The following is a 12,257-nucleotide window of genomic DNA, read 5'->3' as shown; positions in this document are numbered from 1 at the left end:
AATTATTGACGACTTATATTGAAATTTCAAGTAGATATCGGCATTCTACATACCTTAAAGAGTATGTATGCCAAATTTCGTTAGTATACACCAATTCTAAGTGTACAAAAGGCTTCCCGGAAGACACGAAAATATCAAAAAACTTGAAAATGAGAAAAACAGGTTTGAAAGTTTCAACACCTTCTTCTTCAAAATCCAATTGTTTTTGCATGAATCTTGGTCACACTGAGAAATAGCATGAAATGGCTTGTGATGCAGCCGTTTTGGAAGGCCGATGATCGCACAAAATCGCGAAAGCTGGTCATATCCAGCACCTATAGCACGCGCTGCCAAAACAGCCTTCACGTTTACGGCAAAGCCGTCGCACGAGCTCCCGCTGTCGTAGACGAGCACATGTACCCGATTGACACGTGGTGCTACCATTCCAGAGCATGCGCAGATGAGTTTTGAGTCTTCTTTCGTTCTTTTTTTTCGCCTCAGTGCTTCCTTCAGCTGATAGTCGGCGTTCATGTTGTTAATTTCTCTTGTGTCCGTGTCTGCACGCCTTACCCTTTCTTTGTATTATGATCTTGAAGGTTGTACCGATGTCAGAGCCTAGCACGAGGACTGGTGGAGCAGTGCAGGAATTGCTCTGCATTGGCACAGCTTTGAGCACACTTGAAGCATCACAAATTAGAGGAAAGTGGAGAATACATAGCAAGGACAGCATTTGATTGCCAGTAGATCCACTCGTATGAGATGCTTTAAAGAAACTTTGTTGCAAAATATTGGCCAGGTCATGTCCTCTATTGCTGGACACATTTTCCTCTTTTCTCATAAGGTATTGCAGCACCATACAAAGTTAAAACGTTTGCTACCATGCCCCCTGCCTACTTCTACTTTTATACTGCAGTTTTTTTCCTGTGTGCTCAAACTCTCCAATTGCATCCTACAGACCACAAGTCACATGTGGAATACAAAGCTAATTTGCTACCTCAGTTTTAGAATTCTTGGGAAAAGAACTTTCTTACTAGGTATACTTTGTGGCGCAAAATACATTTCTTGAAAAGGGACAGAAGAAAGGTAGACAGTGAAGCACCAAAGTGGAGTAGCAATCTAAGTAGCAAATCTAAGCACCAACTTGCCCAAGAAGAAGTCCTTTTGGAACTTTCTTACTTTTGCTACATTGGCCTGCCATGGTTTAATGTACGTTGTAGTAAATCTCTACAGTCAAACCTCGTTAATACGTACCTGCTTAATGTGTAATTGCGATTTAAACATAGTCACGAAGACTCCCCCACCCAGCCCTCATTGAACCCCATGTATTGGCTGACTGCTTAAGCCATAGTCGCTCAGTGCCCACCAAATGGTTAGGCTGTACTATTTTCTTGTTCTACACGCACAGGCACAAAATCGGCAAAACCTCATGTGTGCAGATGTTCGATTCCCGAGTTGCGACAACCAGACGACAGCTGCCAGCGATAGTGACGCTTAAACATGCTTAAACATGGCCACCATGATGTAGTTCCTGGTCATACAGCTGTTGCCAATTGCAGCGCACAAAACTATGGCCTTCGAGATTTGCTTCAGGTAACACGAAGAAGCTGCCAGTAAGGGTGCGAATTCGCTGTCACCGTCGAACCCAATCCAATTTAATTTAAGTAGTAACCGCACAGAAGCAAATTTTTTTTTAAATGCATAGGCATTTCTGTGCTTACCTAGCGAGAAAAATATATCTCCTTCAGTCCGTCCCGTAAGACAACCGCTTTCAATATAAAGTCCGCAGCAGCGTGCGACTGTACCAAATTGTACCATCACGCTGCTTGTCACTTCAACGCGAACGAGGCGACGAGAACACAGCACTCGAAAAGCTACCCCTGCCCATTTCGCAAGTCACTTTCAAGTGTGGGCCCGCGCGCGTCTCTTCAGCGCGCAGCGGCAGTAACGCAGCGGTGGAAACACAGCGTGCGGAGCTATTAGCAGTCTGCACTTTCTGTCCGCATCGCATATCGTTTTCAAGATACGGACCGCGTGGTTGTGCCATATACGCAGGTGCCGCCATTGTACGTTTCGTCACGTTTCATAATGGTTTCGGCGCGGATGGATAAAGCGCTAATGCTGGATCCATACGATGGACTAAATCCATCTTTTCCGTGACGGACGGTGCATCACAGAACTACGCGTCATGGATTCATGCTGTCAGCACATCATCCGCGACCCCCACGGATGGAAAATGCCGAGCTATTTTTCGCATCCGGATTCTGGGGGGCAAATGCTGTGGATTTAGCCTAGCATGCTCTACAGTCTGGCAACAAGCATGACTTTGGGATCTTTCCAAAACAGCTTCATCGCTGTTGACACTATTCGTGCCTGTTGGCGTGCACAACTTGCACAATAGCGACTACACTGAACTTCACCGACGAGGCAACTCTCTTGCATCTCGTGGAGCAGTTCCCTGCGTTGTGGGACATGACTCTCACCGATTACGCGGACACGAGAACGAAAGAGACGATTTGGCAGCGCATCGCCAGCGAAATGCACCAACAGCTCTCGGTACAAGTGGTTTTGCATACTGAGATGCTTGTTGTCGATATAGTCCTTTTACCAACATTACCTTTTTCGATGAAACAAGTACTCGTCATCATCCAATTCGGACAAAACAGCAGCCATTGTGGCCAACCATCGTTTTCTTTTGATCTCCATCTTCATTCAGAGTGAAAAACATGTATGACAAAGTCTTTATTACACCGATGGCACCATCTAGGGTGAGTAGAAACAAGCAAACATTTGTAACTTACAGCCACTGAGATCCGCTCGGGCCGCCACAACATCTTCGAGGCCATGTTCAGCCAATACAGCCACTCTAAGCCTACACGCCGAGATTCTGAGTATGGCTTTCGGAAACGGTGCCCACTCATCACGAATACTTTGCTGTCGAAGCTTCTGGACACAAATTTAAACCAAATACAAGCTTCAGCTTGAAAGTTGCGGGCCACACAGTGGATGACGACGACTTGACAGGTTCGAGGCAGACGGCAGTCGCTTCAGGCAGTGCCGGCATCCTTATTTTTCCGGCACGGTCGTCTGCTCACTCCATCCGTCGTCTGGATGCGCTCCGCAGCAAGACGGGCGGCGGAATAAGCGTTCGCGGAACAGATTTTTGCGGTATTGGCAGTGTATTTAGGCGGAAAATGTGAACAAGAATGACTGCACTAAGCGTCTGATAAATTGTCTGCAGACTTGAAGCAAACTTCCTTCGTCACCTTTTGTATCATGTTGCAATGTTGTTGAATCCACAGTATTACCTGGATAGTATTTATGTAACTTTGTGAAGAGTTTCTGAAATTTTTTTTGCTGAGTACTGTACAGATATCAAGAGAGTGCCCAAGGGCACAAAGCATCGAAGCCTAGTGTGAAGAAGAGAGTCTAATCTCGATCACAGAGCAGTGTTGCCAGGAGGTGATGGCCATAGCATAGATAGATGGGCTAGTTGGCAATGCATTATACAAAAACACTGAATGTGAGCATGTGTGTTCTGTGTTCCTTTTCTGTGTCTAGCGCTCAGTTTTCTAATAAAGTAGTGGCGACTTTCATAGTGTTTGATCCACTTTTCCTATGTATATTCGAGGACAGAAGAAACGTCCTAGGTTGTTATCGCACATTTATAAGCATAACGCTGAGTACTTGTAGTTATGCACATGTAGCTCTCTGACATGACACACATATGTGGTACTTCAAAGCCAACATACTACTACCCTGCCTACTATTGCCTACTGTGGCCAAAGCATAGTACACTGCAGTAAAAAGTCGTTAATTCAAATTCTGCGGGTATGCTATGAAAATTTGAATTATACAAAATTCAAACTAATAAAAGTCGGAGAAAAAATCACTTGATTAAGGTGCGTATAGTCTGACGTAGCATGAGTGCACGTGCGCACTTGCTACGTCACGTTGGTGTGAATAACAATGTTTATAGTTCGAAGCACTGGTGCAGTCAATGTAATTGGACGCAGCCAATGCGGTCTGATGCGCCCGAAGTTGTGATGGCTCTTGCTCCATCCATGTGTTCATGGCGCCGACTGCGCCAACCCACAATGCATGGCGCAGAGAAAGAAAATCTTGCAGTTTCGCCCGAAAGGAGAAGCATCGATTGCAATTGCAAATTAGTAGGTAGCTGTACGAGGGATAGTAGCTTTATCGGCCGTATAAGCTTGTAAGCATTCGCTTACTAACTAAATAAACAATCACGGTGTCGCGCAGGCACAGTTAAACATGAACACATCTCGCTCGATGACCGCGGAAACTCGCTGAAAAATGCTAGAGTGAGGAATTGCGGCTGCAGCAGCGAGCGAGTTCACCTCCATACATCTCTTACATCAACGCGAATGAAATGTAGCAAGCGCAGCGTATAGGAAGCTACTGGCACTACGCGTACTCTGGAAACATCGCAGATTGCTTTTTTGAAAATGAGGCCCGCGCGGGTGCCTGCATGGCCGCGCCATAGGCAGCAGCTGCCGGAGAAGGACGTCCCCCCCCCCCCCATCGTTGTCCCATCTCACCTCTGTGCCTCACGTGCGACAGGAGAGGGCGCGCTTCCACCCCGCCTGCCTTGCTCGCACACACGAGATTGAGCTGTGTTCACCCTCGCACGCTTTCGCTTGTGCATACGGCATATGGCGTGCAGCAACAATTTTAATGCCCTTGGACTTTATACGGAACCTCACGGTGACACCAGCGGCAGAAATGTGCCTGGTGCGTCCATAATCGCAATAAAAGGTGCCCCCGCCGCTTTGCCTACGCAGACAGCCGTTCAAAATGTTCAAAGTGGTGCACGGGTTGGGGATCGTTCTGTGCATGCTCCGAAGAGAGCAGCTGACGCCGCGCATGTCGAAGTCTAGAGGGGACGGCATTTAGGTTGGCGCAGCGCAAGTGGCGTAGCGTGACTGGCCGCAAACGAAGCGCTCCGAAAACGTCAGACTAAACGTGCCTTTGGGCCGCCGACACTTGCGGCAGGAACAAGAGCTGAGCTCTAAAATGCACTCGTAAAATGCACCACAACCTGCTGCAACGTTTGTCCCTGTTGTACTTTCCTAGCTGCACCGGCTGCACGCTCCTGAGTTCCACTACACATATAGGTGTCATCAAAACACTTATCCCAGTGATGCTTCCCTTTAGTAGTAGCCACAAATGCCTTTTGGTATTGGGAGTGCCGATAAACGTCACAGCAGCCATGTTTCTGACATTACCTGGTGCTGCTCCTCAGCAGAACACTTATAGAGAAAGAGCATAGCCTGCCTCCAAGATGTCACATAAAGAAAGAAAGAAAACGAAAACACGCAAAGCCGCTTCCACGTTTTATCTTGAAAGTCTTGAGAGAGGGAGAGAAGCGACCTGCAACAGAGAGTGTTGGCCATGCCTGGTTAGGCGCAAATGCATCTCTCTCGATTCAGGTCTAAAAAAAGGGCTGCAGATGGAAAGAGCAAAGCTGTGCGGCCCATGAAGCGACGCCAGTGTCGCCAATGTGCTCCTGCGCACTAGCACTCTCCCCATCCACGATGGCACGAAGTTCGAATTATCAGTGGCAGTGTGGATTTCAGTGTGAATTAGTGGGATGCGTTACATATTGCTTTCAATACATTGTCGTACAGACCATGGCAGCTATGTACTTAGAATTGTCTGAAATTTCGAGTTAACGAGTTGTGAATTAACAAGCTTTTACTATACGTAGCACAAGTCAAAGGCTGTGATCTCTGGATAGCATGCACAGTAGAACCTCGTTCATATGTTTTGGAAAAAAATGCGATGAAAAAACGTAGTAATCGGGAAAATGTATGATCCAAACTAACTAAAAAATTTGACAGACTATTGTTGAACGCAATGCAAAGCGTCACACGGGTAGTTGGGGCAAGAGACGCCAACGTGTGTGAAGCTGGTGGTGCTCCAGCAGCCCAAGACGCATTTTATTGCTTTCCTATTGCGTGGTGTTTTAAGAGGGCAACAGGAAACTGAAACGAAGTCAAGCTGGTGAGCAATGAAGGATGCCGTTAAAGCGAAACGTGATGCCCACATCGTGCCGCCTGCAGCAGGGAATGGTGGTGCGTTTGGATTATCACCTACTAAAGGCATGCAGTACGCTACCAATTGCACTCTGCAGAATGCGCTGTAAAACAGATAGGTGAAATGCTTATTGCAATAGGTCTGGCGGTGATAGGTGTGAACCCGGGCAGAAATTTGCTGGTACTGGAATAAGAAACTGTGTGCGCCGTCATTTTCACGTAAGGCGGGCGGCTATATACCATTCTCAATTGCGCATGCCTCGCATCTTTTCTTGTTCACATGGAACTTAACGGCCAGAAAACGTATACGATTGCCCTCTGCAGCAGGGATCAGAGGTGCATTTCGGTTATCTCCTATTAAAAGCATGCTCTATGCTTCCGATGGCACCACACGCTGTGAAACAAATAGGCAAAGATGCTTATTGCAGTAGGATTGGCGGTGATAGCTGTGAATGCTACATTCGGTGACCCCGGAAAGGATTTGGTGGTGCCGAATTCAGAAACAGAGTGTGCGCCGGCACCTTCACGCGAGACGGGCGGGCAAGTAATGCCGTGAAGCTGCCGCAATGGGCAGCTATGTACTGTTCTTTATCATGCGCGCCTCGCCCATTTTCTTGTTTACATAGGATCAAGTGGCCAGAAAGCTTATCCGTATGATCGCAATGTAGCGACGTACTGAACGTTCGTGCTGAAAAATCTTTTTTTCCGGGAACATATAAACCAGCAAAAAATTTTGCGTAAGTCTGTTGGGTCATTTTTTGTGTTCTCAATTATGAACGTTGGCACGTATTTAACGGGATAGGAACGTATCAACAAGGTTCTACTGTATTGTGCTTTCCCATGCCTCTTGCACTGCTCTAAATCAAATTCACAAGGGATTTGTGTGTTCTTGTTGCAGTAAGAAGCATTGCTAGCTTCAGATAACTGTTTAGGCATCTCGTGGAGTCAAAGGCTAGCTCCACATCAGTTTTGCTACTCTTCACTAATGATGTCATGTCACTCCTGCTTCCAAAAGTAGTAGTCTATGCCTCTTTTGCTTCCAGTTTCTTCGGAATCTGGATTCATCTTCCATTGCTATATAGTGCTTTCGCTCACTTGATCCGCAGGAGCGGTTTGACCTGGACATGGAATATGAACAGTATGAAGAGATAGAGGTGCCTGACTTCTCCCACGGACGACGGGGGCGCTTCATTCATGACTTTGCGGCCAACAAAACTGGTATTGTGGATGTAGAGGGACGTCGGTGCTTTGTGATGCCACTCAACCGCAGCCTCGTCCTGCCCCCTCACTCGCTGTTCGACCTGATTGTCAAGATGCGGGTGAGCTTCTAAGCCTTGTGCGGTTTCACATTCTGGATAGCTCAGCTACCCTTATAAAATTTTCGCAATGGCAGCTTACAGTTTCACTGCTGTGGAGGAACCCCCGCAAAATCTGCCAATGGCAGAGAGCTTTGCTTAAATTGGAGTGCGCAGCACATTTTGTGTATGCAGAAGCACATTTAAAAAAATGAACTTATATATTAGGTCCATTTTATTGTATCATATCTTATAATATTGCAATATCTAACAGTCTATCTTCTTTTGCAATTTTTATGTGCTGTGCAGCTTATGAGTAGACAATGAGGTTGTAAAAGATGCTCTTGGTTTTACCCCTTTTGCACAGGAAAAGGCTTAACCCTTGCCGTAACTTAATGGCTATGGCATTGCGCTACCGAGGTCTAAATTGTGGGCTCAATCCCTGCTGCAGCGTCTGCATTTCTGTGGCAACAAAATGCAACAATGCCTGTGTACTTAAATTTCGGGGCACTTTAAAAGACCCCATATGGTCAAAATTAATCCAGAGTACTCCATTACAGCGTGCCTCATAATTGCCTTGTGGTTTTGTGACGTAAAGCTGTAAGATTTAATTTAATATTGGGAAAAGGCTTGTATTTGCCCATAAAATAATGCCTTGACTAAGAAAATACCTCTCTTGTGTGAAAAAAAAAAAAAATCTGTTTCTCGTTTGTTTCTCTTTTGAAACCTAGGCTGGCTACTATGACGTGGACACGGAGATAGTGCGTGAGCGAATGCGCGTCGTGACACCCCCCATCCTGGACTTTCGGGACGTGGGCTACTACATCACCCGTGAATGCTCTTCCCTGCCCACTTATCGCCTCGAACGCATGACTGTGCCAGGTACGTGCATGTCACGCATGTGCAGACCTTGGCTGGGATAATGAAAGGTTTAGAATCATGGAATCATGGTACTCAAAGTCAGGGGATGCAAACTTTTGAGCATACAAAAGAACACAAAATGAGTACAAACGCGAGCTGGGCAGTGGTGTTTCGGGTACGCAAAGATGCTTTGGTGCAGCATTTCTAAAACTATCTAATGTTACTATTTTATTCCAATCCTATTCCTTTTTTGTGCTTCATCGTGGTCAGAGCAGCCCACTACTTACATTATGACCAGGATTGGCCAGCTGTAAGCAGTGGGTGATAAAGAAGTTATATAATCCAGCAAAAGGAACTCTTATGTTGTACCGGCCCTGTGCTAACTTCTCCAGGCCAGAATTTAGGCTAATGCATTGTGTACCAGCAGGTAAAGTAGCCATCAATATTTCACTTGGTAAATAGCAATGAAATGTGCTCAAGAAAGCAACTCATTATTTTCAACATACTCTCAAGTAGCACTTTCAGAGAGCTCTGTCAAAGTGCAGTCATCAACAATTTGGTCATGGAAAAAGCATGGAAGTACTTCAACGACCACTGATATGATTTTTTTTTTCTTTATCACAATATGATTCTTCACTTTCTCATTAAGTAAGTATCCTCTCATCTGACAAGCTAAAGATTAGCCTTTGAAAGGTGTGTGGCTTTGTGTGTTATGCAATGCGACGACTGCTAGTCATCAAATGGTATCACAACGCACTGGTGTGCCAACCCAGCAGTGTGGTGTTGGGCCACGTGCTTGCAAAAGCCGATTGCATTACATCATTTCACATGCCATTAAATCAATGCTTTCATTCTGCCTTATCTAAGCCTTCCAATATTGTGACACAGTGCTTATGTGGAAGTCAGATTCTATTTTTCTGTGTAATTATTTTTTTGTTCCTACAGATTTCTGTTACCCAAAACATTCATAATTTTAATCCCAAAGTTGGCGTTTGCTGGATAATTTGGACGTGTCTTGTCAGCACCTATGCATCCGACCCACATGGTTAACCCAGTTGTGACCCTGACGGCTGCAGTATCTGTCTAGGTGGCATTGTAGACATGGTATCTCCCATCAAAAGTGCCAAATTAAAGCCTGCCTTAGGCAGATCTTAACCTAAAATTGGCTGTTCATAGTGGACGCTTACCCGTATTTACCAGATTCTAGCATGTGCCTTTTCCAAGAAAGTTGGTTGGAAAATCCCCTGCACGTTACAGTCGAATAAGCATTAACAGCAGCACCCTGACATCAGAGCCAGCGTCATCACCATTGTAAGGGGGCTCCGGCCAGTCTAGCTCCTACTTGGGTGCTGCGGGCACTGTCCAGCATACCGGCACCCACAGGAACCTCGGTGCTACCGACATCAGGGGTACACCACTTCGTGGATGCAAGCACAACGCATGCACACTCATGTATGCATGCACGTGCGCACACACATGTACACAGTGATAACAAAAACAAACTAAACACTTCATTGGGTCTTTCCAACAAGAAGTGCTGCATTCCAGGGTGCTTGATGAGCAGGCAAGAAGCGGAAATAATAGGGTAACAACTTCATTGGGTCTTCCCAACAAGAAGTGCTGCATTCCAGGGTGCTTGATGAGCAGGCAAGAAGCGGAAATAATAGGGAGTTTAGCGTGTCCATTATTCAGGTACCGTATTTACACGATTGTAAGTCGACTCGAATGTAAGTCGACCCCCCCATATCGCGTGACCGAAAAAAAAAATAAATAAGAGAGCATACCCGAGGGCGCATTCGATAACGAAAATTTATTAGTAGCTGACTTGGTCACTGGACTACTCGTCTTCACTAGTGCTGCGGTCCCACAGCGCGTCGTGGTCCAGCGAAATTTCAAATTTGGCAAACGACTGCACCAGGACATCCTGCAGAACAGCAGCCCACGCCAAATGCACCCAACCACACGCAGCCGTCAGGGAGGCTCTTTTGACAAGTCCGGTTGGCGTATTTTCGCAGTCTTCTGCCGCCAGCCACTCGTTGTACTCACGGCGGAGCGGAATCTTAAAATTAAGGCGAAGGTCCGGGCTTGTTTCATGACCACGTTGCACTTCACTGGCAGGGACCGATCACGCATTTCAGCGACGTACGCCGCAAGCTTAGCCTACAGCTCCGGAAAGCTTCCAGACTTTGGCACGTGGGAAATTTCTCACTTGTCGTCACAGGTGAAAATTTCGCTTCGCTGCAGTCGCCACTCTCGCAGCACCCGTTTAGAAACATCGAAATTGCGGCCCGCTGTGCAGTGATTTGTTTCTTCGGCGTAAAGGATGGCAGCCCTCTTGAACGCTGCTGTGAACGAGTGCCGAACGATTAGTAGGCTGGAGCACTCATGACGACTGGGGAAGCATAGAAGTAGCACGTAGCCGGCAGTCAAGTGGAACGCGTCAAACCAATACCATGCCAATACCAATGCGTTCAAACAGAGAAAGAGAAACCAGCGAGCGGTGTCTGCTCTTCCATGAACTACCGATACTCCCCGCAAGCGCCGCCGTTCTGAGGGTGCCGCCGCAAATGGGAACAGCGGCGCTTCCATCAACTATCGACCCCCCCCCCCCCCCCCCCCAGCCATGAGTTGCATGCACTGTAAAACTCTCAAAAATGTTGAAAAACTCCTCTGAAAGCGAACAAACACGCGGGATAGCGAAAAGATACGGGTAGGGCCATAGAGCAAACATAAAATTCTAACTACGTTGTAGCTCCCGTTGGTATCGCGTTTTTTGGCGGGGCCATGTTTCGGTTTCGATTGTAAGTCGACCCCCCAACTTCAGACTTTCAAATTTAAAAAAAGAGGTCGACTTACAATCGTGTAAATACGGTAAATGCAAGTGGACTGGGCGTTTTACTGGATGAGCGGAGGCACAGATGTGAATGACCTTGCACGGTGCATCCATCTGGTGGCACTGAGATCAACCAGACAAGAGCTAATATCGAAGTAACCAAGTTTATTCTACTTTGCTGCTGGCGTACATTTGTGGCGGCGGTGTAAATCGCGTTGCTGCCAAAAATTTACGCCAGCAGCAAAATAAAACACACTTGGTTACTGCAATATTAGCTGTGCTTGTCTGGTTGAGCTGTGCACCACCAGGTGGCTGCACCCTGCTGGCCATTCATGTTTGCACCTTCGCTCATCCGCTAAAACACCTAGTCCACTCGTCTTTACCTGAATACCAGACCCGCTCAAACTTTCCATTCACTTATGCTTATGCTCCGGCGTCTGTCATTGCTTGGTGTTCTCGGTCGTGGTTCTTGGAGGATGCTGATTTAAGCTCCTTCGGCTCCAGTTAATCTCTTGTCGTCATCTCCCATGGCACCTTCTTCAGACACAGGCGGTCTCCTCCGGGTCCTCCTTTCCTTGAGAACGAGGGCAGAGAGGGAGTTTGGTGAGGGAATACTGTCAACGTCCGATTTTTTTAAATCCCTAGGGATTGCGAGAACGTACGAAAAATTGGCCGCTCCGAAATAATAAATGCATGCAAAAAAGCGCACAGTTCTAAAGGTATTCCTCGGATGGAGAGGCTCAAGGACAGAATATTAGACTTTTGCAACTCTGCCAGTGCATCATTGAGGGACATTGGGTGCTGTCAATGTAGCCGGCGCTATCTTCAGCTGGGTCAATGCTGCCTTTACTGCCTTAGCGGTGCGAAAAAATCGATCGTCTTTTGCAGTGTTCCACTTGCACGCGTTGGTCTTTGCTTCAATTTCAGCCACGGTCATATCATCACTGTACACTGGTGACATCGTCATCAATGCTTGCGTCAACTAGGAGCTCCTCGGCTGTGCAAGCGTTGGCTCATCATTCTCAGTGTTGGAGTCATCCGAATGCACCCTTACTTGATGGACGATTTCATCGTCGGCTGACTCCCCACAGAGTTCGAGATGTTTGTCGGCGTCGGCAAATCGTTCAAAAGTTATCCTGGCTGCAGTCAAAATGCCAGTGGCGTGCAGGTCATTCAACACAAAGTCAATGGAAAGAGATTGATCACACGCTGTGGTTCTCTCCGGGCAAGGCG

At 46.8% G+C, this 12,257-nt stretch overlaps 1 protein-coding gene across 1 annotated transcript in view; it reads left to right on the top strand.

Moving 5' to 3' along the window:
* LOC126540684 (integral membrane protein 2B) overlaps positions 1-12,257 on the top strand; it is a 35,492-nt gene that overhangs the window by 16,408 nt on the left and 6,827 nt on the right. Inside the window, exons 4-5 of the mRNA XM_050187521.3 lie at positions 7,142-7,354; positions 8,062-8,212. Of these exons, the coding sequence (XP_050043478.1) occupies positions 7,142-7,354; positions 8,062-8,212 (364 nt within the window). The remainder of the gene's footprint in view (positions 1-7,141; positions 7,355-8,061; positions 8,213-12,257) is intronic.

Source organism: Dermacentor andersoni, chromosome 2 (genome assembly GCF_023375885.2).
Source record: "Dermacentor andersoni chromosome 2, qqDerAnde1_hic_scaffold, whole genome shotgun sequence".
Taxonomy (NCBI): Eukaryota; Metazoa; Arthropoda; class Arachnida; order Ixodida; family Ixodidae; genus Dermacentor; species Dermacentor andersoni.
This window is presented reverse-complemented; position numbering and strand designations above follow the sequence as displayed.